At 42.3% G+C, this 26,915-nt stretch overlaps 1 protein-coding gene across 5 annotated transcripts in view; it reads right to left on the bottom strand.

Annotated features, from left to right (window-relative positions):
* Nucleotides 1-26,915, bottom strand: part of IQSEC2 (IQ motif and Sec7 domain ArfGEF 2) — a 394,948-nt gene that overhangs the window by 201,923 nt on the left and 166,110 nt on the right. For all 5 annotated transcript variants that reach the window (XM_068248403.1, XM_068248411.1, XM_068248410.1 and 2 more), the window contains one exon: nt 24,300-24,329. In XM_068248403.1, coding sequence (XP_068104504.1) covers nt 24,300-24,329 — 30 coding nt within the window. The remainder of the gene's footprint in view (nt 1-24,299; nt 24,330-26,915) is intronic.

The raw sequence follows: 26,915 nt of genomic DNA, 5'->3' as shown, positions 1-26,915 counted from the left end.
GATAGCAATATAGGAGAAAAGTAATTTATGGCTCATTTTGCTCTGGAAGAAACATACTTTTATGTGATAGTGGTCCTTTTAAAAGGATGTGTGGTTATAGACAATGGCACTTTGTGCTGTCTGCTTTTTTTAATGTCTGTCAGTCGTAAAGATGAGAATGTGCAGGCTGATTGTGGACAAACAAATTACATGGTGAATATAAATTACTTCTTGATCTCTCTACTATTTTTTTAACTTCTGACTTGGCAATGTATTCATTTGTTTGTTTTCCCCTTTTCACTAATTTTCCTCTGTAAATTTGCATAGAAGCCAGAATTATTAGCAGCTTGTTTGCATTGCTAGCTTTAGTTTGGTGCCAGGGACCTACCATCGGTCTATCTCTGAGTATAATCTAACTCCATGGCATAATGGGCCACTTGTCATCAACATGGCCATACTGAAAACGGTCTAGCTAGATCTGCAGAACTTGTGTTATGAAACTTTTTGGTCAGTCATTGGAAGGTAGAAACATCACTTTTTTTGCGTTCAGCGAACAATACAAAAGAAACCCTAAAAAACAACTCTCTCTGCTTATGTCAAGACGACCTTTTCACTAGTAGACTGAAGTAAATTCTAAATTCTACATACAATTTCATGCAATGAAACCTCTTACAGTCTAACTGGTGAAAACTACAGTCACAAGAAAAAGGTGAAGACTAAAGGTGCATACACACATCAGACTATAGTCTTTGGAAAATGAAAGCTCACAGACCAATCTTACCACCCTTCATGTAGTATGATAGCCATACCTTCACAGTCTTTGCTTCATGAGAGAACCGGTAAGATTGGTCTGTGATCTTTCATTTTCCAAAGACAATAGTCTGATGTGTGTATGCACCTTTAGGCCCAGTGCACACAGAGCAGTTTTATCAGCGATCCGCCAACCGCATCCGCCTGTGAAAACATTTGGCTAATGTATTTCAATGAGATCATGCACATCGGCGGTTTGAGGTTTTTAGCAAACCGCAAACGTGCCTCCTGCTGCAAGTTTGCGGTTTGCAGAAGCGTTTCTGCCTCAATGTAAAGTATAGGAAAAACGCAAACCGCTCTGGAAAACTCTGCATCAGAGCGGTTTTCCAGGCGTTTTTGTTACAGAAGCTGTTCAGTGACAGTCTTAACTGTAACAATATTTGTAATCTGCTACACAAAAACGCTCCCAAAAATGCTAGGCATGTTTAGAAAACGCCTCTAAACATGCTCTGAAATCCGCTCCAAAAACTGCTAGCGTTTTGAGGATCTGCTAGCGGTTTTGGTGTGCACTGGGCCTCAGAAAAGAAAGTCCCTAGATACTTTTCTATATTCTTAAATCCATTTGGGTGCTCTTTAAACCTTTGCTTAAAGCCAACATGCTATTTTCAGTAGCACTTTCTAATGAGCTCATGGAGAGTGGGTGTCTCAACGCAACCAGGATGCTCAGAATAATCATATCTTCACAAGTCTTTCCCAAGCCAAGTAAGCTCCTGTGTTGTGACATGGAATATTAATGCACATTCTGTATGATCCACCAGATACATAGCAGCATCCCACACTTATCTCCAGTAAGGGGGCGGATATGCCATCACAGCTACTGGGATAGGCAAGGCATCCCACACTATCATACAGAAAGAGGGTGCACATGGGCATTCGCAGAAAATTTTCCGGGGGGCAAAAAGGAGCATGGTACCCCTGTGGACACCGCGCTGCATATGCGAAAGCAATGTCACTTCCGCATATCAGTGCAGTGTCCGCGAGGTCCAAGTGCCTGCTTCTCACTCAGCTTATCGGAGGTCTGACGCTGGCTGCTGGCACTCTGCCTATTACATAATAGGTCTCACTGGTCGCCTCCCCCAGAAGAAGATTATCGTAACCCGCAGGCTGATGCGCGCGCATCCCCTCAAATGATGGAGCGGAGCTCCTTCAACAGCCTGCCAGCGGCGATCATCGCTGGCAGACTAAAAAAGAGAGAGAGAAACAAAGGCTTTTTTTATACTTGTACAGCGCTGCAATCTACTGCTGCGCTTTACTGGGGACAGCCCTGTCACATGGCTGTCCCCTGCAGCGGCTCACTAGCGATCCCCTCTCATAGGCTGATGCCTATGAGAGGGGATCGTCCTGATTGGCTCTCGGGGGAAAGGAGGAAAAATAAATTTAAAAAAAGTCTTTTTTATTTAAAATAAAATTAGAAATAATAATTTAAAAAAAAGCCTGCAGCAACGATCAGAATCCACAATACAGATCTCTCTGCTGGTGGGCAGAAAAGGGGGGCAGATTTATATGCGTGCTAAACACATGGCCCTGCAGAAAGCTGTTAAAGCTGCAGTGGCCTGAATTGTACAAAATAGCCCGGTCACTAGGGAGCGGAAGCCTGTAGTCCTTGAAAAGAAACCGTAACCAAGAATTGAACTTAATTCCAATCAGTAGCTGATACCGCCTTTCTCATGAGAAAACTTTTTCTTTACACAAACGGATCATCATGGGGCGCTGTATGGCTGATATTGTGGTGAAACCCCTCCCACAGTGTGATGTCATGACCATGGCCCTGTTTGCTGTCTGTGAACCTTGCTGCAATGTAGGGTGTAATGTCTTTTTCCAACTGCCAAGCAAGAGCTCTCAGTACTGAACATTATGCACAGATCACCTGGCAGAGCTAAAGATGCCACCACCAGTGTTTGATTTTTTTAAGTCTCTGATTAGCTTTTTGCAGTCACGTGGGCGTGTCTCATCTCAGCATGATCAAACCAATCACAGACTTTTCAATTATTTCTCTATTTGAAAAATATAATTACAGTATGAGAAACTGGGAAATTCCATCTTGAGACAAACAATTCCAAAACACAACAGTAGAGGAGAGAAATGCCAGTGAATAAATAAGAATAATCAAGATATACTTTAACCAGGGATTGAACTTCACCCCAATCAAAAGCTGATACCCCCTTTCCCATGAGAAATCATTATCTTTTCTTAAATAGATCATCAGAGGGGTCTGTATGGCTGATATTGTGGTGAAACCCCTCCCACAGTGTGATGTCAGGACTCCTAAGTTTCCTGTCTGTGAACCTCATTGCATCGTGGAAAATAACAGCCGATTACAGCTGGGTCCAACTACCAAAAAAGCAAGTAGCTTCTCCTTCCAGTGGCATCACCTGCCAGCAGTAAAAATGTCACCATGTGGTAAATGTCAGAATGTAAATCAGGGAGAGGAAAGATTAACAATGGGCAACCACTGACTAAATCATGTATACATAATTATTGTAAAAATTAAGCACTTTAGTTCATTACGTTAGTTTCACTGGAGTTCCTCTTTAAAGAGACACTGAAGCGAAAAAAAAATAGGATATAATGAATTGGTTGTGTACTATGAATAATTACTAGAAGATTAGCAGCAAAGAAAACATTCTCCTATTTTTATTTTCAGGTATATAGTTTTTTTCTAACATTGCATCATTATATAATATGTGCAGATTATACAACACTCAGCATTCAAAATGATTCTTTCAGAGCAGTCTGAAGTAATGACCTCTCCTCTGGCAGAGAAAAAGTAAATCGTTCAATAACAGTTGAGATAATAAAAGTCAGATAACAGCCCTCTCCACGACTTTGAAAGTCGTAGAGCTTAATGGCTTTTTTGCATAGAGATAACAACTGGAGTTTCTTAACACTTCCTGTACTGGAAACAATTAGACTGATGTATCTGATCTTAAGGTTTTATTTCTTAGCTGTACTACACATACAAATCATAATATCATTTTTTTCCGCTTCAGTGTCTCTTTAAGTGGTTAATATTTCTTTCATTAATACTGTTTCCATATCTTGATGGCGGAAGGCAACATCCTAACAGACCTAATGATATACACATAAGAGAACATTAGTGGAGTTGCCTAATTGATTTGAAACTGAAGCTTGGCATTATGATAAGCCAACAGTGATAGGGACTGATGCATGAAAGGCCAGTAAACTTGCTGTGCACAGGTAGTAATGTCAGGTGAACCTCATGCACGTTGCTATGGTAGCAAATTACATGTGCTAATAGGTTGACGGGCGCTGCTCATTAGTACCTGCACACAAAAATTGTCCAGCCTTTCATTCCTCAGGCCCATTGATAGCTGGTGAAGTGTACCTTTCCCGTAATCCCACTCTTGAAACTTTGCATTATTTCTGTTATAAGTCATTACCCTTGAGTTCCAAGACAGAAATCAGCTACTTGGCATTTCATGAAGAAAACGCAAGATCACTCAACATCTCATCAGATCTATTTCTGAAATGAAAGCATGTAAAAGCCTCGCCGCTTAGCATGTTAATGTCTCGTCTTCTCCTTTATTGCTCTGAGGAGAAAGCTGGGGCACCTTGAAAGTTCAAAGACAGGCATCTTACTGAGAGAATGCACAGACATGTAAATTCCTCCATTCCTATTGGCACTTGCATCTCAGCAACAGCACCCAAGATGCAGCCTTGATGAAAGTATTAATAATTAACCTGTTTGGTGTCTCAGGGGTGCAGCTATATATCAGAGTGCGATTACCTGGATATAGATTCAGGGGGTGGTTTGGAAAGTGTCAGTTTAGATTATATGCATTACCCAAGTTTTCTTTAAATAAATTGCATCCCTATTTTCACTTTTACAACCCTATCCCCCATCCCTCCGATTCTTGGGAGTGGTTTAAATCTCTAAGGCTGAGAGCACACTTGTTTGAATCGTGTGCATTTCTCTCGAAGGCTGTAAACGCATGTGAAATCTCACATAATGACATTTTGACCTCTTATGGATTACCATTCTTCAGAGGATGTTAGATTTTTTTTTCTCTGTGAGGCCAACCTTACAACTATGTATTCTGTAAGCCTTTTCCTAAATCTAACACTCCGTTATTGATTTATCAAGACAAATGCAAAGAACACCGGAGAAAAAGCAGAGCCGTTGTCCCTAGCAACCAATACGTTTTCGGATGTGAAATGTAACAAAGATTCTTACATAAGGTAAGGAGGAAGCATAAGAGTCACATGAAGCGCGACGTGATCTGCAAATAAGTGAACAACCAGCGACTGTCCACTGCTTCAGGTGCTGAAGTGTGCCGAGGGGGAGAATTCGTGTTTTTCAATTCATTGTTCAAAACCGAACACCAACACTAACGTTTGCTCCCCTGTGGCAAGGGTGATGTCCTCTACAGGCTGATTTTCAACAATTATAACTATACACTTCCAAATCCTTCATTACTGTACAGTTTGTTTATTTTTTTGAATACAGTATTTAAATGCATACTGTGTGGAATAGAACAATCTGCAATGTACACAATCTTAAGCATCGCTCAGAAACAGTATTTTTATTTTTTACATTAATCATTTTGTATCGCCTAGCTTGCTGAGGTGGCAAAGGTGTGTGTGTGTGTGTGTGTGTGTGTGTGTGTGTGTGTGTGTGTGTGTGTGTGTGTGTGTGTGTGTGTGTGTGTGTGTGTGTGTGTGTATATACAGAGCCGGGACAAGGTCCTCCAGCCCCCAAGGCTGAGACACCAAAGTGCGCTGCCCCCCCCCCATCCCTCCCAATCCAGCCGTCACACACTGATTGCTATTAGACTAAGAGGTGCCCCAGGGTCCCCAACACCTTAATCTCTAGTTATCTGGCTTACAGTCTCTGCCATGTATCCCTTTTTCTTATTTCTCTGCTTCAAACACAATAGTGGAATGAAAGCTGAGTGAATTGTGCACTGCTCCCTGAGGCTGGAGCCTCTCTCGTCTCTACCTCGGCCCGGCCCTGTAAATAGGGGAGTATTTAGTATAAATGTGGGAATATTTAGTACAAGGGGGGGGGGGGTATTTAGTATAAATGGGGGATAATTAAGTATAAATGGGGGAGTATTTTGTATAAATGGCGGAGTATTCAGTATAAATGGGGGAGTATTTAGTGTTAAGTATATCGGGGAGTATTTAGTATAAATGGGGAAGTATTTTGTATAAATGGCGGAGTATTCAGTATAAATGGGGGAGTATTTAGTATAAATGGGGGAGTATTTAGTATAAATGGGGGAATATTTAGTACAAGGGGGTATTTAGTATAAATGGTGGAGTATTTAGTATAAATGGAGGAGTATTGAGTATAAGAGGAGTATTGAGTATAAGAGGAGTATTGAGTATAAATGGGGTAGTATTTAGTATAAGAGGAGTATTTAGTATAAATGGGGGAGTAGTGTGTGTGTGTGTGTGTGTGTGTGTGTGTGTGTGTGTGTGTGTGTGTGTGGCTTGGCTACATTAAGTTCCAACCTGAAAAGTTTCCAAACACCTCCTCCCATTCCATCATCATGAGATAATCAAGGTGTAATGCGTGAGGAGCACCAGCCCGGTGTACACAGAGCTGCCCACACTCACCTCTTCTGTACTGCTGTGAGAGGTTTACTCTTTGTGGCCAACACTGCCACATTATAGCTCTGCATCTCTTCATCAGTTCCTATCTTGCCTTCTTTCATAGCAGCTGTGAAATACTTCCATTAAACTCAGCCTAGACCATACTAGTCACATCTTCAGTGTTTTTCTAGCAAAGCAATGAAAAATGTTAACTTGAAAAAAATAATACAGCAGTTCTATAAGTGCTGCAGTGTGACGGAGATACAACTGAGGATTTCCACTTTTGGCTTTAGGTCTGCTATAATTTCCCGAGACAATTTCGATGTAGACTCTTCTATATCTATGGGGAGAGTAACTGTGTGTAAATCTGCCCCAGCGTATGTGAAAAGCAGCCATAGAGAACAGCAATGTCCTTGGAATGCTAAAGCGATGGAAAAGCCTTGCCCCTAAGCGTTTACCATCTATCTATATGACTTGATGCAATTTACTATCAGGTGTCCAAGGATACATGACTGACCCAGTCATCTGTTCTCAAGTGACACAAGTGTAAAAAGAAAATCCATTATCGGAGGAAGACGAGCGCCGGCTGCCACTACTTCAGCTGATCTCCAGGGTTGCAGATTAAACATTGCACAGTAACCCCATTTCAGACGCAATCGGTACTTAAAAATCTGTAAAAAGTAAGCGCTCTTTTCTTGGGACTTAAAATGTCTCAAAGCAAACCTGAACTCTGTTCCTCTCTGCTCTAAATGATACGTAACAGCATAATAACCTTTAAAGAAAAACATTTCTTTGTTGAAGGTGATACAAATCCTGCAATAAATCTGCAGTGTGTCTACTTCCTGCTTTCATGGAAGCAGAGATATTGTTAACATCCCGTGCTTTCAAATTACCTCATCTGCCATGGCAGCCAGTCAACTGACACAGGGCAGAGATCAATTTACACGTTGGGATTAGACACAGATTAGGGTGCATTAGACTGGATAAACTCTGTAAATACGGTACACACAGGTGCATTTCTCTATGTGTTCCTGCTGTCCTGTGCAAGACTTCAGCTCCACTTTACACCAATTTTTTCCCCTCTACAAGTATAAGGTTGAGTCCTGCACTCAGTTTCGTGCCTTACTCGTTACTGCTAATTATCTGTGACATGACGCTTAATAATGCGAATGTAATGTACTTTATTTTTATGACCTATGTAGTGTATGGAGCTCTTCTCTGTAATATGCCGTGTCACTGTGAAATGTTTCGATTTGTTGTATTAAAAACTTCAATAAACATTTTAAAAAATAGAAAATGTCAATCTTGGCTCTGATCGCTAGTACACTATATACCGGTATTTGCATGAGTGAATGAACCTTACTTTTAAAGATAGTGGTTTCTAAATTCTAGTCAGTCAGCGTGCAAGTGTCTCTTTGTATTTATACGCTAACACTGATCATAAACTAAGAAGCACAGATTTACATAATTTTATAAAATATTTCCACCATCTCTCTTTATATAGGTCTATTATTAGTAAGGTAATGGGTGTGTGAGAGAGAAATAAAAAAAAACTACAATTCCCTGATTGCAAAACACATTTGAGGGGCTATGACCTTGTTGAAGGAAAATGGTTAAATATTGGAGCTAAAAATACAATAACGTGACCAAATCTAATGAGTTTTTTAAATATATTATATGAACGTAATGGTTGTGCACAATAGTATATTGCACTTATTCCAAAGTTTTAGCACTCTCCTCTGCTTAGCCGCCTAAGCCCCTCTTATTATTATTATTTTTTTTATTTATTTCTATAGCGCCAACATCTTCCATAGCGCTGTACATAGTACAAACAAATAATACGGAACAAATATACATGAGAAGTAGGAGACACTGTACAGTCATGACATTGAATAGAATAAATACAAATACATACATAGTTGATGTGAAGTTGGTACATGTGCATATGTTAAAATTACAGCAGTATGAGAAACACTAGGAGGTCCCTGCCCTTGCGAGCTTACAATCTAGAGGGTAGTGGGGAGGAAACAACAGGGAAGGAAACACAGGGGTTAGTGGGTGAGCCAGTGTGCCTTCAGAGCTGCCGATAGCAATTTATAGGCATGTCTGAACAGGTGGCAGAGCGTTCCAAAGGAAAGGGACAGCCCGTAAGAAGTCTTGGATGCGAGAGTGAGAGGAGGGTGACTAGGCTGTGAGGAACGGAGGGTCCGGGCGGGGAGGTATCTGGAGATTAAAGAGGAAATGTATGGAGGGGATAGCTTGTGTAGAGCTTTGTATGCAAGCATGAGAAGTTTAAACTGGATACTTTAGGCAATTGGTAACCAATGGAGGGATTGGCAGAGAGGGACTGCGTCAGAGGATCTAGAAGAGAGGTGGATGAGCCGGGCAGAGGAGTTTAGTAGGGATTGGAGAGGTGCCAGTCTGCTTTTTGGTAGACCACAGAGTAGGGTGTTACAGTACTCAAGACGGGAGAGGATTAGGGCATGCACAAGCATTTTAGTTGCTTCTTGTGATAGGAAGGGACGGATTATGGAAATGTTTTTGAGATAGAAGTAGCAGGAGGTAGTTAATGTGCTGATATGCGGTATAAAGGAGAGCTTAGAGTCCAGAGTTACCCCCAGGCAACGAGCTTTAGGGGTTGATGCAATTGGGGTGTTATCTACATTGATTATGACAATAACTTAGGTTAGTCATTACCCCACAGGGTACAGGTAATACAGCGCAAAGTGCTAATGTGCAATTGTGAAACAACAAACCGCAACATATCCATATGCAAATGTCAAATTATACAGGCTTGCAGCCAGAATCAGCTGAATGAACTATGTAAGAGATACCGGTTGAGGAGGGAGGGAAAGAAATACAAGGTTGATGACAATTTGGGGTACTTGCCTCAGAAAAACGTTTGCTGCTGTTCTCACATATGGGCGTCATCAGTCTGGTGGGTTTATCTTGCATAAGGATATGGTGGGGGCTTTTTTTTTTCTCTGCATCTATCCATTTACCGGTACTTCCTCACTGTTCATAAAAGTTAGATCCTGAAATTACAATTCCTGTGGACCACAAAAGTCCACAGCAAGCTATACCAGCAGAGACTACTCGCCCCTCACTTGTACATAAAACTGAATTTGGATGAGGTGGACAGTAACTGTGCAGTTACAGAAACAAATGTGCAAACTATTTACATATTTACCCTGTCTCAGCCTCTGTTACAGCCCTTTGCTGCCACCCTCAATCCAAGTTTCTACTGTAAAATGGCCTTGCCTCTTCTTATTTGGGGTCACTCCTAATTGACTCATGTACCAACTAAATCTACTAAGAATCTAGTGTCTGGCAAGCATATTTGACTCAGAAGGAGGCCTTTTCACAGTCTTTTGATCCTCTAGTCTAGACCAGTGCTGTCCAACTCCAGTTCTCAAGGGCCAAATCCATGCCAGTGTTTAGGATGGAGAGAGAAATAGAGAAATATGTTCAAGTTGATCCGTTCTTGATTCAGTCCCTTCAATTAATTTGAACTGTTTCAAAAATGTGTGAGGACCTCTGCCCTCAAGTTGGACAGCACTGCTCTAGACAGACAAGCCACTGATGGATAGGTAGAGACTTTGAAGATGAGCCAGACAAGCCACTAGAATACACAAAGACTAGTAGAGAACTCAAGAAAACAAGTTTTTTTTTTTATCAGGACAATACTCTGCAACCAGGTGATGTAGTTTCCCCAACAGACCATCTGCTAGCTTCCGCAGACACTTAATGCAGGAACAAGGGGTTCACTGGCAGAAGAATTCTGGTGACCTAGCTATAGGACAGACCATTTAGCATCAGGAGCTTTTACAGCAGTACTTTGAGAAAAAGCCATTTAGCAGCAGGAGGGATCTGGACATCCAGCTAGAAAAGAAGTAATTTATTGATTTAATATTTCCCGGCAGGGATTTCTGGACATTTTACAGATGAATTAATTTAGCAGTAGGGGACTACAGGAGGCAATTCGGTTGAAGAGTTGTTAGATTCACTAAGAGGATTCTGAGTAGGTTTGGTTATATGACAATTCATACATTTAAACCTCCCTGTGCAGAGCCATTAAAACCAAAAATACATAAATAAATGGGATGTTGTATGATTAACAAGGAAATCCAACATGTGAAAGACAGACCTTTTAGCTCCCAGGTATTATTATTTTTTTTAATATAAGCAGCATAGTGGACAGCACTGTCGCATTGCAGCACTGGGTTCGAATCCAACCCAGGGCACAATCTGCAAGGACTTTGTATGTTCTCTCTGTGTCTGTGTGGGTTTCCTCAGGGCACTATGGTTTCCTCTAACATCCCAAAAACATACAGATAAGTTAATTGGCCCTAGAGTAGAATGGACATTTGACTATGGCAGGATTAGATTGTGAGTCTCTCTGAGGGACAGTTAGTGACAAAACTATATACTCTGTACAGTGATGCGGAAGATGTCAGCGCTATACAAAAATACTAAATAATATTAATTGCTACACGCAGATGTCTGTCTGGGGAGAGCTCCACATGGATATCACTGAAATCCGCTGTAGACTACATGGCCTGTAAAATTATGTTCATCATCACTTTAACTAAGGCTATGTCCAGACACTTGTTTTCCGTCACTCGAGGAAACTGTTAGTGAATGTCTTGAGCGAAAAGCTTCAGTACTCTTGTTCCTCAGCGTCATTCAGTAATCCACTGTGCCTGCACACTGCATGAAGAACTGCTTGTATTTTACTCTCTCTATGGTCATTCCCGGTGATAGAACGGGAGCATCTTAACATTAGCATAGGTTATCTCGTGGTGCAGGTTAGGTGGGCAGCCAAAACTTGAGGAAATGGGCAAAGCATATAAATGAATACTAATGGCAACACACACAATTTGAAAAACCTAGGCCTGCCTGAACTTCTGCCTTTAAGAATGTGCCTACCCCATCTGGGTAGAAAATAAATATGATTATATACCTTGTAGCTTGATTTCCAGCTGTGAGAATGTTTAACTGCTTGCAGCACTCTTTTTTGTGCTACATTCTTCTGGTCACTTTTGGATAATGTTCTGAGGTGAGGTCCGATACACAAAATGTGAACCCAACCTTCCAACAGAGCATCTAGGGACCCAGGGGAAACCAGAGCAAGTAAAAAAAAAAAAAACCCTACCAGCAGGTACAGGCCACAGTGGCTAAAATGTGAACGGAGAGAGTAATGTGGAAGCGTATGTTAAAACACGTTTCCTTTAAAATAATAAACGTGTGGTTTCTACTCCATGTAAAAAGCTAGCTTTCCCAACTTCTGAACTTTGACCAACAATACTATTCCTCCAAATTTCTGGGGAACCACAGCCTCGGACATTGCATATGAATGGTGGACTATTATGACTATTATCCTGAATGAGAAGTCTACCGTCTCTAGGACCAGAAGGACTCACGTAACAAAACCCCCACAGGCAAAAGTCCAGGCTTGGAAACAACTGAACATTAGCAGGCAGTAGTATTACTGTCATATTACGTGACGATCCTCCCAATACCAAATGTCCTGTTCTTCACACAAGTCCATATCTGGCTCTTCTTCTGTTTGAGTCCATATCCTATCACTCTTGTGTGAGATCAGAGCGGGAGATGGATGTGGATGTAAGGAGAGCCACCACAAAGAGATAAAACTCGACTTTATTTTGAGAATATACAGTGTATAGTAGGCTCTCCATAGATGACCAACCTAGAGAACCTTAATAAACTGATCCCACGACTCCTCCGATAATACTAGGATACTTCAATAAATCAAGATACAGTTGCTAAATCCAGGGGGAGACACAGTCCCTCTTCCTTTTCTGATAAGCTTGTTTGTACCTGTGAGTCCTGGTGCTCTGACTCTCTGGTCAAATGTGTGCATAGCAGTTTAAGCATTTGTATTACTCCATTTCCCTGGACTCTACTGCATATCTCCCACGATTGGGGGTGCATTTGTGATTTCTGACGGGGGGGGGGGGGGGGAGAACAAAATCAGGCAAGAAAATAATTTGAATTGCCAAATTGCAAGAAAAATTTTATAGAGGTGCGATCAGCGCAGGCGCAGTAACGGCTTTTGGTTCGGGTAAGGTAGAAATACCCGAACCCGATCGATCCTTTTGCGTCTGCGCAGTAGAGAAGATATGATCGGGTTCGGATATTTCCACCTTACCCGAAGAAAGAGACGCTATTGCAAATGCGCTGGATCCCGGAGAGGTAAATACATCTCTGCTTGTCAGGTTTGTCGGGGGGAGGATTCCGGGAGGCTTCAGGGGAGCCAGCGCTGGATTGCCTGCAGCTACAGAGATGGGGGAAGCCTCATTGGGACCCTGAGGCTTCCCCCTCCTGAGGTAAGCACCCCCAGGGGAGTTTATTTTTGTTTTTTATACAGAGTCTCCGATACCTCAATACATCAAAAAGGAGGTAAAGGAGATCAGCCACTAGATGAACGGTGGAACAAGCAGCCTAGGCCATCTCCATACTTCCTGGAAATCCCCTGTAAATCAGGACGAGGAGCTAGCAAGGAGCATTATAAATACCCAACATTCCCAGTGAGCTTTATGCATATTACATGCTTGCGTAAAAGCCAGCTCTGCAATCTGCCAGCTTGTTTCTTTCTAGCAACAGAAAAAAAAACTGCAAATTATAGAGCAACTACTGCAAAGGCTAATGACAGGCACAGCCTGGGAGCTGAAAGAGGCAAGACCCTTTAATTTGTTCTGTTGTCTCTCTATTAACCCTTATTGCATGAATAGTCGTTTATTACACACTCTTCACATGTGGCTAAAACACAGAGCGCAGATCAGACACTAATAGTCTTTTCCCCGTGTTACAAGGGGTTCATTGGCTTAAAGGCAGAAAGTAAATTGCTTTACATGCAGACGTACTCTCAAACCTGAAACAAAAGAGTCCCCTGAAGAATTAAATGAAGTGGTCCTTTAAATGATTTAAATTGTAACCTAAGGGGGTCCTGGGCCTGCACAAGCCCTGATGCAGAGGGTGCACAGCATTACTAGTACAGCTGCAGAGTGACTCACCTCCAGCAATTAATATGGAAGGGAAGAGGATGGGGAGGGGCTATTTTGGAAAGATTTTTTTTCTCCCCTTCTCGTACAGTTTATCAGCTACAGTCTCCACGGCAACCGCAGGGCTGCAAAGCATTGCAATATGAAAGTGAGAAATAGTTGTCTTTAACCATTTATTTCTGAAAGGTGTTGTCCTGAAAGGAGGGTGAAGGGTAAGCCTGATCCCACGGCAGCCTCTATGTGAAAAATAAGCTGAATGAGGGACTCCGGTTCAAACAAGAGAGAGCACCCACCTTGTCTCAGATCTATAGAAATATTATTATAAAAACACTTGTACCCATAGAAACTATAAAAAGCACATGATGTACAATGAACATCTCTCTCTGCAGCTACATTCCTTTGCACAACAATAGGGGGAAAAAAACTGCAGCATGCCAGAGCAGAACAGAGGAGAAACGTACAGGTAAGTAAACACTTGTGACTGCCATAGATGGGCAGGTGTGACTAGGCTACCCACAGACAATAAAGATAACCAAACAGTGTATGGTAATCTATCAATGAGATATATCCAAAGATTCCAGCAAACTACAGAGAGACAAAACTCAGAAGTGAAAGGCAGAGTACCAACATAGTAATTCTCTTGTGAATAATAAAGAGAAGGGGCAGTCACAAATTCTGGTTGCCAGAGAAACAAACACCAGAAGCACACGTGACGAACGCACATCCCCATTTGGGCCAATAGGTCTCCCTACTGATCAGTCACTCTCCCTAAACAAATACCCAGGCGCTTGTGCTGTCCTCTGGCATCCAGGCGCTGTACTGACCTGATGTAGAGACAGCTCAAGAAACAGGTCTTTGCTTGAGCTAATAAACATTGTCCTAACTCACAATTCTATGTAAAATAATAATAATTGCAGTATTTGTATAGCGCCTTTCTCCTGTCGGACTCAAAGCGCTTGCGAGGCAGCCACTAAATGCTAGCAATACATAGGCTGATAAGAGCCTGACCTGGCGAGTGATCAGTCTTTGCTTCATCAAAAATCAATCAGGTAATTACAGTAGAATCTTGTTATTGTGAACTCGGATAATAGTAATTCTCTGGATCTAGTAAACCCAGTCCTCAGGTCCCAGCAAATGCACATGTATGAATATACGATGTAGGACCAATTCTGATATAGTAAACTACTTTTCCTGACCCCTCAGAGAGTTTACTATAAAGGGATTCTACTGAGGTGTTCAAGGCATCATATACTTCAGCAGACCGGTGATTTTTTTGAACGAGGAGCAAGCGGTTCCACGATCTTGCTATTTGGTTACAGAGTGCGTAACCCGATCGATTGAACTCTCATTTGCGCCCATCGTGTGCAGTAGTATGTACCTGTGCAGTACCGTCCTGATGACGCCAGCGCTACCACATGACCAGCGCGGTGGAGTGCATAAGAAGCCGACCCAGAACCCGACCTGGCGAGGCAGGGCAAGCGGAGAAGACCGGGAGCCACCAGAGCTGCGGTGAGGGCACAGGACGGCTGCCACGGGCTGGAGGAAGCCCCAGGTAAGGGGATCCTTTTTTTTTATTTGCTTGGATCACTCCTGTAAGCACTGAAAAGAAAACAGCTAAGCCTGGAGCTAGGCTTAAAGGACAACTGAACTGAGAAGGATAAAGAGGCTGCCCCATTTATTTCCTTTTAAACAATGCACATTGCCTGGCTGTCCTGCTGATCCTCTGCCTCTAGTACATTTAGCCATAGGCCTAGAACAAGCAAGCAGACCAAGGGTTTGACTTAAAGGACACATGAACTGAGGGGAATTTACAGGCTGCCATTTTGATTACCTCTTAAACAAAACCAGTTGCCTGGCAATCCTATTGATCTCCAGCTGTAGTCGTGTCTGAATTACACACACCAGAAACAAGCACATAAGTAATCCAGTCAGACATCTGATCTGCATGCATGTTCAGTGTCTATGGGTGTACATATTAGAGGCAGATGATCAGCAGGACTGTCAGGCTACTGGCATGGTTTAAAAGGAAACAAATAGGTCAGCCTCCATATCCCTCTCAGGTCAGTTCTTCAAGCGTCAAATAAGAATCTCCAGTTTTCTGTGTGAACTATTCACAAAACCATACACAGTTAATTTTCTACTGTTACAGTTAGTAATGTGGAACTAAAAAGGAACATCACAGAATGTTATGTAATTTTAACAGTCAATTAAAGCAGCATTATGAAATCACAAAACGCCACATTTTCTTATGCAATTTTCATCTCATCTTCTACACACAGCTTCCCTTAGCAACAAGCTTCTAAGGTAGGAGAATTAGACTGCAAGACGCGGGAATTCTTCTCCTTTTATATAAATCATGGGAATCTTCTGGATCCCAAGTGTCCCAGGAGAGCCCTACAACATGTTCCTCACACCTACCTACCTACAGCTATCATTCTATGCCTATAAATACAGATTAATATCACACCGACACATCAAGAGCATCAGGATTAAGGAATAGCCTTTCATTTTTAAATCTATTATCTACACATCAAGTCTGAAACCTTAGTTGCTGAAATCAGTGCTTCCGGTCATGTGATCAAAATATCAAGGAGTTTTTTTTTTTTGGGGGGGGGGGGGGGGGGGGGGGTTTTAAAGTGAACCAGAGACGAAGCACCCTCATGCATTTTACCATATATATCAGTGGGAACATTGGAGAAAACACCTACCCTGCTCTCTGTTTCACTTCACTGTTCAGCTTGCTTCTTATCAGCCCTGATAAAATCCAAGACTGAGCATTCAGTCTGGGTTTGCTATAATGATTCCTGAGCAGAGCCACAAGGGGGCAGGCTTGGGCTTGAAAAGACACCAGAGAACACAGACTCAGCTATAAAGATTCCTGAGCAAAGCCAGACTGAATGCTCAGTCGGGGATTTTATCGGGGCTGATAACAAGCAGGCTGTGCAGTGAAAAATGAAACAGAGCAGGGTAGGTGTTTTCGCTAATGCTCCCACTGATTTATAAGGTAAAATACATGAGGGTGCTTCGTCTCTGGTTCCCTTTAACTGTATGGCTCATTTAACACAAAAAGATAATAAATAAGAACTGTGGCTTAGATTATATTTTTAGACCTGTGCTTGGAGATGGGTTTTAAGCGCTTTTTTTGGCTTATAAAATTTTTAAATAATACTTTAACCAAGGTTTCCCTAATGTCATAATTTCCAGAATTTGAAGACCAATTCCTCATGGCTGCTGCATTTACTATAGCGGCATATGATTTGGCAGTTGAATCTTCATGGCAGTCTCTGAAGAACAACAGATGGTTCCTTATGAGCCACAAGCTCAGCATCTTCCAGTCAGAGGGCAGTTTTGTGGCCGACAGTATGCAGAAGCCTAAAATCCCCACCATATTCTCAGACTGAAGAGATGCAGGAGCTGCCCGCCTGCAGCACACACAGTCCTTCTTAGGAAACTGTTAGGGTACAACAAGGGTTTCCCTTACTCGCCTGCTTAAACATTGATACACACTGTACACTGCTCATTGAGAATGGTCACACAAAGCAACAACAAAATATCCCTCCAGGCAACCAGCATCTTACACGTGTGTGTGCGTGTGTGTGTGTGTGTGTGTGTGTGTGTGTGTGTCTTTAATTGGAGGAGACAGTTCAATATCTGCAGAAGGGAGACTAGAATTCCATCCTCAGAAGAGGATCAAAGTTCATACTTTAAACAGGAAATGGATATTTCTCTTGATCAGCTAGTCATTTCTGCAGAGGACTATAAGCAATGGCAATCTGGGCAGGTTTATGAGCAAAGGCATAAACACTGGGCGAGCAGCCATGGGCTCTGCAGAAGGGCCCAGTGATGTGGTGGTCCTAACTTCTCAACCACATCCTCCAATACAGGAGGCTCCTCAGAAGGAAATATTGTGGTGACACTTGTTATGGGTGGAGTCATGGTGGTCACACTATAATAAGAGGGGATCATGGAGGCAACTCCAGTTATATGACCTTCAGCAGATTGGTTGCCAAGTCATGACAGTCACCATGGGGGTCAGGGGATGGATGGTGTAATCATTAGGGTGCCTAACACAGTCTTGCTGGGAATCCCCATGATTTAGAATTGCGCTTCTGTCAGTGGGGACTCTTGTTTTGGTGAAATAAGTACTAGGGCAATATAAAGTAGGTAGGCATTGACTTTACATAATTTAATAGGAAAAAGCAAAGGCATTCATGATTCATCCCAAAACAGATAAAATGAGAACGCGCAAAACTTTCTGGGTAAACCGTTTCTTTTGATGAAGAATGTGCAAACGTTGATTTATCAACCCCGATGCAAAAACACCCAAATCCTGAATTTTGTGACTCACCAAATATGGTGTAAAGCAGTACCGAAATAGTAAAGAAGAATCAGATTCACCTTCTCTATCGCAAATCCATATTTCAGGGTTTTTACGCCAAACTGCCTTCCTGATTCGTTGCTCCCTCCCGTACATGCCTGTGGTCAGGCTACACAGCCGTGTGAATTAGGAACCGTACACATTCGTAATCCATCAGCTATTTAATCCTGCCCTCCTTCACATGAAATGTACTCCTCCACAATTTTAGTTAATTTGTGGGAAAACCACCTTGGGACATAAAGTACGCAATAGATCCTTTTAACATTTTGTTCACCTTGCTCCTCTTACAACTTTAACTTCAGACATGTAACGTTGTAAAGTAAACCTGTGGAATGGCTGACATTTTTTTTAAAAGCCTACATTCCCCCCAAAATATGGTCTGTTATATCATTGTCAAATATAAATCAACTGGTAGAATAATGCATTCCACAATTAAATGCTGTTAAGCCCAGCTAAAGGCTGGCTAGACTTGAAGACAGACAGCAGGGCTAGTGCTGACGAGTTCAGCACTACCCTGCATATCGTACCTTCCAAGACTATCATCTTCTGTAGCATAGAATGTGCATCCTCCTCGTTGGTGCCCATCTGTCGGTTTGGGGATCTGACCACAGCTCCTGTGCATGCCATCTAGTGTCAATTAACAATGGATCAAAGGTTCACATTCTCAATAATGATATGTGTGGTTTTTGTTTTGTTTTTTGTCCTCTTCTTTAAGGGTCCTAGCTTACATGCTTACTGCTACCTACACCTCTGTGGCATTCTTCCCATCATATTCCTGAACAGTTTAAACTGATAGAACTACCTGTTTGTATTCTGATGTTCATCTGTTACAATTTCATCAACTCTTATGACCGTTTATACTTATACTATACTCAGTGATGTAAATATATATATATATATATATATATACATATACATACACACACATCATTCATGTCTTAAAAGACAAAGGCCTCGATTCATCAACACTTAGCAAATTTGTTAACAACAGTTAGGTAAAATACCGAATTTGTTAACTTCATTTCAGGATTCATCAAAGTTATCTACAGCTGTTAGCGAACATTCGTTAACGATTCGGTAACGATTCGCTAAAACGGAAGAAAGTGCAATTCATGAAAAAGAAAGTGGGCGTGGTTTAGCGTTACATTTAGGATTAGTTATCTCCTTCACTGCTCTGTCGTTATTCCTGTCAGATCATTGCTGACAGAGAAGATGGAGCCATTTGAAGTGGTTATGTATCAGCTGAGAGTGATTCAAAGGCGCAGAAGGGCAAGAATAAGGTCTGCAACCATATACATTTGTAAGAGAATAGATTTATTTGCTATAACACGACATCTGCATTTCTCTTGAATCATCTTGTAAGAGAACACAGGCAGTGCCAGGGTTAACTAATTTTGCTAGCTGCACTATAATTTTTTAGAAAAGGCTCCTATCAAATTGTGGGATTGTCCCAACCACTTCTAGAATCCTGGTCCAGGTGTTAAGCCCTATTCAGAATGTTGCTACGTAGTGCTCAAAGGACTGCCTTTTACCCACAATTCCATGGTAATCTTATGGCCTTGTGTTAAATTACCGCTGTAAAATGGAAATATCGACACGTTACCGAATGTTTACCGAATTGTTATCAAATTCACACCGAATGCCGAAAAACCTTGATGAATACAACTAGAAATCGCTAAACTTCGAATTCGGTAATTTAACAAACTGGAAAAAGTTATCTCAAAGACAATGATGAATCGAGGCCAAACTCCAGATTTTCCTCAGTTGAAACAATCGGATCATCCAGTAAGGCGAAAATGTAGAGTGTGTACAGGTGACTGATATCGGTGAGGTGGTCAATGGTCAATACTCATTAACCTATGTTATCCTTCCAGCAATTTCTATTGTGGTTCCTCCCACTTGTCCTTCTCTCCCTTCCTCCATAGAGTTTAATAGACTCATTGGCCAACCGTGTTTATACACCAATCGCTCAAAAACCACCCGAAAGTCACCCAAAATGATTTCAGGCAACAGAGATTTTAAGCCTGAAGTAGCTTTGCAATTCAGTACTGATTCTAATAATGTGATGAAGGTAATACTAGAACAAATTTGGTTAATGCAATTTTTTCGTTCTGTAGGTGGGGTTACTGCTAATTCTTTCCTGCAGAATGATGTTGAGATTCCATGAAGACTGCATCCTGCAGGTCTGCTACAGGAATTGGCTGGTGAAGGAATTTCTCAATAGATACTTTGCCTGTGCCTAGAATTAAACCTTAATGTAAGCCTTCCACATATTTATCTAACATAATCAAATTGCTGACCTATATACAATATACTAACCTTCATACTGTAGATGTGCTGCTAAGAAATTTGCAGCAGAAATGTGTGTAAAGCGATATTTCTGAAAATGACTGACCAATCAGCTTCTGCTTTTTTTTTTTTAAACACTGAGGGCCTGACCTTTCCTTCCAATGTTTACAGGTGTTAATGCTGGTCATGTGGCTTTCCCGATAGCTACAACAGGCCACAAATTATCCCCATAACCATATCTTTAGCCTAAGATCTGGTATTCCTTCATCAGACCATATTTAGCCACGTTCCAGAATTATGTTACTAGGATCTAGTTGAAACCATATCTCCATTTTTGGACCTCTGTGTTTTTCCAGTAGTATAAAAGGCATCAAGCGAAGCCCAAAATAGCTGCAAAAACTAACAAGTCTGCTCTAAATGCAGCACGCCCTGCAAAGTTATGCTCTAGTGAAAAGACCAATTTAACACCAATAGAATGTGTTAACAATGAAACGTAATCTACACAGTTACAATACTGTTCTGGGGAACTAGCTGAAGAGATGTGAGAATGAGGCACCCAATTAAGTAGAATTCCTGCAATTTTATTTTTCTATAACAGAATGATGATTCAGAATCTTGCCAGAACTACAATTACACCAATAAATAACGTAGCTTTGCTGTAAGTAACAGAAGAACGACCGACATCCGGTTCACACAAACACAACCTGCACTTCAGAGGCCGTAATGCAGATCAATTGGACACAGAAAATTTTTAATAGGTTCCCGCACCAAAATAAAGCCTTCCTGAACCCTTCATAGAAGCAGAGAAATACAAGGGACCAGGTCCGGCTCCAGTAGCAATGGGGTCCCCGGGCAAGAGAAATCTAGAGAACCCACCCCGACAGACACCCAAACACGAGGGGCCCTTTTTCACTGCCAAATTCTCCCCCTGAGCCAGCTGGTGTGTCTCTCCCAAGCCCCCCCCCCACCACTTAACTGTACTTTGGCAGAGCAGCATCTCACCTGTTCTGGTGGGCGCACTCCTCTGTCAGTACATGGCTCCATGCACTCCCTGTCTTCACCCTCACAAGGGCACCATTCCTCCATGACCTGGCGCATATTATGTGATGTGATATGCCACAGGTCACAGAAGATGCAGCCAGCGCTGGATAAAGACAGGAGTGCACAGAGCCTGGACAGGTGAGACGCTACTCTGCCAAAGACTCTGCAGGGGCCCCAGGGAGCAATAGGTAAGTTGGGGAAGGGGAGACACCTTAGAGGGCATCTACAGACTCTGGGGCCCTGGGGAAATTACCCCTTTGCCTCTATGGTAGCATCAGCCCTGCAAGGGACCATCTATAAGCACTATGATAGACTATTGCTTTACGACTTGCCTCAAAGTTGTAAATAAAAAAAATGTTTAAAACAGAAGAGCTTAAACCAAAACTGTCTTGTGGCCTAAAAACGAGAAAATTAACAATACTGTCATTGTGCAGAAAACCTTGTGGTGCCTGATAGTACTTGCGATAATCCTCATCAACCAGTATGGTCTGTATATTTTTTTGTTTTTTTTTATGCTGGGACAATATGACTGAACAATATTTAGGCTACTTATCTATTTGAAAACCGTGCGAGATCTACTGAAGGCTCGGTTCACATTGAGCCGGACTGTGAACAGCCAACCAGAGCGGACAGTGCTGTGTTGTGGTCTCCAGAGCAGATGCGTTTCCACCAAAGTCTTCAGTGGGAAATGCATCAGCTGTCCAGAAAAATTGTGCAAGTCGGATTTTTGTGTTACTGCAACGGATCCAATACATTAAATGCGCCGACTGACAAAAGGCTACAAAAGTCAGTTTTGCATTGTTATGCGAGCGGAGCCTACTCTTAAATCAAATTATGGTATATACAGTTGGTTAGTGCTTCTGTACATACTTGCTGGTGAAACTGCTTGATGAGATGGCCTTATCGCATTACAATGCTTCTGACCCAATCAAAATGTCATCGTTCCCTGAAGTTAGATCAGTAGTATAGTTGCATTACTGATTTTAGCCCAGTTTTAAGACTCTAGCAAAATGCTGGCACAAGATTAAAAGAATTGACTCATCAAGCCTGTACTCATAATCAGCTTTTGCTGAAGTGCTGATAAAAGCCGCAGAGAGGCGATAAGCAGTGCAGACATAAATTTACAACAGCACAAAAGGAAGTGAACACTGCAGCTGGTTTGTATTAAGGGATAAACATGGGCTAGTTAATTACACCAACGGTGGATGGGAGGGATGGTTGCATGGCCACACAGAAGATAAGCTTTGGGCGGAAGCAGTCATAGCTCGAAAAAACAAAAAGGGTACTGGACATTTGGGCGCTGCTCAGAAGGTAGTTTGGACGCTGGCAAAAGACGGAGCACAAATTACAAAAAATTCTGTGCAACTCAGCAGCTAGTAATAGCTGGCAGCTGAACTGCATCTTACCCAAGCCCATGGCGGTCGGAAGGGGGAATAGTAATTAACTCGGCTGGAAAATTTGCAATAGCAGGGTGAGCAGTTTTTCAGCTTCACCCTGCGCCCAAATTTCCCAGCACCTTTTTCCATGTATGCGCCATGGCTAAAATTCGGAATACAGAAAGACCAGCCAAAAACTGGGACAGAATAAGCTTGTGCTGCTCATAATGGGAGTGACCTGTCAGGATTACAAAATATGGACCTCAAATTTACAACATTAAAGCACAAAAAGTGCAAAAAGTTAGAAACCTACCTCGGTAGTGGGAAGACTCTTCATTCTAGTGAAGGCTCCCTCTAAACTTATTTGACTCACACCAGTCTAATAAGTTTCTTCCGACCGCACTCCTGGCCACGGACAAGAGCATCCTGATGGGGCACGTATGAGTAAGGGCTAGTTCACACTCGGCACTTGGAGCGCCGCTAGCCCGCGATCGCATTTTTAACTAAAATCTCACGATTCTGCACGATTTGCGCTTGTGATTCCCGTCCGATAGAACAAAAATGACACAGCAATCGACCCAGAAACGCTGCATGCAGCGCATTTGCCATTCATCGAAATCGCAACCGCAGCAGTGTGAATGTATCCATAGGGATACATTGTAGCATCGCTTTGCTGATCGCCGGCAATCAGCAAAGTGCTGAAGAATCGCCCGAGTGTGAACCAGCCCTAAGGCCCGGGAGAAAATAAGTCAGCAGTGAATGTTTTTTTTCCTCCATGCACAAGCATTTTGTTATTCTGGCCATGCATGGCTCTTACTGACATATGCCCAGTCAGGATGTGCTTGTCCATTGACTGGTGCGCTGATAGAAGAAACTCGGCGAGTTGAATGAGTTTAGGGGGGCTCTCCACTGGAACAGTGGCCTGTAAGAGGATGCAGGAAGTCTCTGGACTGGCCAGAGGTGCTCCACTACAGAGGTAACCATCTAACTTTTTTTTTTGTTAGAACCCTTGGTGTACATTAAGTGTAAGCACAGTAACACTTTATACAATAACTTTAACTGATTGAACAGAAGCATTTCGCCAATAGAGAGCAGGCTGAACCAAAGTGTAAACGTAAACAAAACATGAACCAAAAATAGTATTTCTAAGTTAACATTATTTCTCTATTGTGATTATTAAAAGTCACTACAATACAAATCCATCTGGAAGATGTCAAAACACTTACAGATGGGCACCAGATGTGGCCAAAAAAAATCGATTCCTCTCAGGTCAAATCTGAGTTACACTATTCGATGCAGTGCTATGGGTTGTCGATCTGCCGATGCTACCGACCCACCACCAATCGATAGATATCAGTCCAGTGCGATCAACCAACATGATCAATATTATTGATCGGGCTGGCACATTGCGGCATCGATTTCTAGCAGATTCGATCAGAGTGATCGATTGTGCTTGGAATAGACGGGGAAAATAAAATCGGTAAGCGAATGGCCAGCTTAAGTCTACTTCATTCACCTCTAATTTACTATCACATGAATTTACAAAATTCAATATACTTATAAATGATGTAAAGCATGTTTAGAATAAGACAATGCTAGGACACAAGATCATAAAGAAATTTGTTTCAGTCACAGCTAAAGAGTACAAGAATGACAAAATATTATCCATCATCAATACAGGATTTGAACTGCATCTGTTTCTACAGCAAAAGCTTCAACTAAAAGTCAAAGTGGGCTTCATGCATCAGGCCTACAGATGCAGCGATTGATGATCTCACTGTTATCAGCAGTCAAGCCTCCCCCTTAAAAAGGCTAATAACACAAAGGGCTGTGATAACTCACCTGACTGTCCTGGAGTTCTCTCCATCAGACCTGTAACACACAAAAACAATCGTGTTTAATCAACTGTACACAACATATTCCATATTAAAGGTACAATGAAGAAAAACACATTGTCTGAGGAAGGAGGCTGCATTCTGTTGAAACGTTACCTGCCTGTCCAGCATGTGAAATAAAGCAGGGAATAACGCCCCCTGCTGGAAGATTTTCTTTACAGCGGACCTGAACTCTTGCACAGGACAGAAGGAAAACAGAGAAATGCGCCCTGTATGTATTCAGAGAGACTGTCTGATTCCCCCCTCATTTGTGACCAATCCCAACTGTAAATTGATCTTTCAGCTGTGTCAGCTGACTACCTCGGCAGAGCAGCCAATTTATAAACACGGGATGTTAACCCTATGTCTGCTTCCATGAAAGCAGGAAGTTGAAACACTGCAGATTTATTGCAGGATTTGAATCAGCTGTAACAAAATGTTATACTTTTAAAGGGTCGTATGCTGTTTATCTTTTAGAGCAGAGAGGAAGTTCTGAGTTCAGGATCACTTTAAAAGCAATCTTGCAAAGGACTGCATGACAGTGAAGCGGTGGCAAGTTTTGTTTCTATAATAAAGATACAATATCCCCCCCCCCCCCCAGCACTGCAAGATGCCACTACTAGCCTCCCCTTCTACATGCCACACCTCAATATAGCTTTGCCTTCACCAGATGATGATCTGTAGCCTTGGCACCAATACAGAGGCCATTAACTAAAGCCAGAAGCTCAGTCGATAGTAAGTGTGTTGCGGTCGCTAGTCCGCATACACACGGCGGACTAGGGGCATTTGCGGCAACAGCTGTAGCAGGCAATTGACCGCGGCAATCGCCTGGCGACAGCTCCGACGGGCAACGGTTCGGGGCGCGTGCATCATACATACGGGCGACCTGTCGCCGCAACACGTGCGCGCCAAGTGGTTGCGGCATCAGTTGTAGCCCATGTGTATATAGGCTTTTAAGGCACAACTTCAAATCATTAGGGGCCCCCAGCAAAAATTTGATTAAGTCTCCCAACATTCACACCACCTTCCACCATGACCGCCCCAAAACTAGTAGGTCCATCTGCCAAGAATGCCATAAAACTGTGGCCACCATGACTCACCCCACCCCCAACAGCCCATGTATCAAAAGGAAAGAAGCTAAGAGGACGGCTCTCCACAGCCCTAGAGTCTAGACCACTCTGCAGTTGTTGGGCTGCTCTTCCAACATTTACTCCTCTGCCAGGTGGGGAAGTGGGAGGACAATAATAGTAGAGTCCATGATCTGATTCTCAACCTTTAATGTAATGGATGGCTTTGGTGACCAGCAGAGAAATCCTGTGTGAATGACAGTAAGGTGATCTAAACTTCTAATGTTGGGTACACACGAAACGCGTTCTCGCTCGATTCTTCGTTGATCTTTTTTTCCGCTCAATTCTCCACTCAATTCTCTTATCTTCCACTCGTTTTTCTTAACTTTCTCCATTCACTTCTATGAGAAATCGAACAGCAAAACGATCGAGAGGAATATTAGACATGACGGAATTTATCAATCGAATGGAAAAACGTAGGGTGTGTACCTACATGCTTCAATATTTGATAATTGATACAGAGCACCAAAAAATGCTACAGACAGCAACAGTATCATAGCAGTGTAAAGAGGGGAACAAGTTGTTAGTGATAACTACTGTTCAAAGAACAGCATATAGATCAGTAGTAATGATGCTAAAATTTGTATAGAGAACACTATCAGCACGGAGTTTGCATGTCCTCCCCGCGTCTGTGCGAGTGTCCTCCAGGCACTCCAGTTTCCTCCCACATCCCAAGAAGAGAAGTTATTTGGCTTCCTACTAAATTGTCCCTAGACTACAATACATACACTACACAATACTACCATAGACATAGGACTTTTGTAGAGATTAGATTGTGAGCCCCTCTGAGGGACAGTTAAATGACAAGACAGTATACTCTGTACAGCACAGCAGAAGATGTCGGCGCTATATAAATACTAAATAGTAATAATAATATTCTTTTTTCCTGTGGGAGCCAAAGCACTTAAGGGGTACAGATACTAAGGGTGCACTCAATAGCCATCCTGCAGTGTTAGGGAGTCTTGTCCAAGGACACCTTACTGAACAGGTACTGGCTTCAGTTAGGATTGGAATCCTGGTCTCCTAAGTAAGAGGTAGTGCACTTAACCTGCACAGCACCAGTTAAGAGTTAATATAGGTGTTGAATGATGGCCCCTAGTGAGTTTTCTGGTCCAGCAGTACCATTGCAGTGATAACTTCAGCATCTCCCTTTGCTACACCACTGACTGTGACATCTGGATGGTGGTTACTGCTTCCCAAGATTCTGTGCTATTGCTACAGTACTGTAGCAACTGTCATACCCACTTGGTGCCTGCAGGGACTCCCTAGAGCACCTGTCTGCACCTGTGTGAAATTAGCCTGAAGAGAATTGCATAGACAAGCAATTAAACTTAGAAACAAATCTACAGACACTCTACACTGACTCACACCAATGAAGGCTGAGAATCAGGGTCAGGAAGGGGGAAAGCAATTTGCACATAAACAATAGACCACTGCATTTCATCTTAGCAACATGA

This window comes from Hyperolius riggenbachi, chromosome 8 (assembly GCF_040937935.1).
Source record: "Hyperolius riggenbachi isolate aHypRig1 chromosome 8, aHypRig1.pri, whole genome shotgun sequence".
NCBI lineage: Eukaryota > Metazoa > Chordata > Amphibia > Anura > Hyperoliidae > Hyperolius > Hyperolius riggenbachi.
Note: the sequence above shows the minus strand (reverse complement) of the source record. Positions and strands in the feature narration are given on the sequence as shown.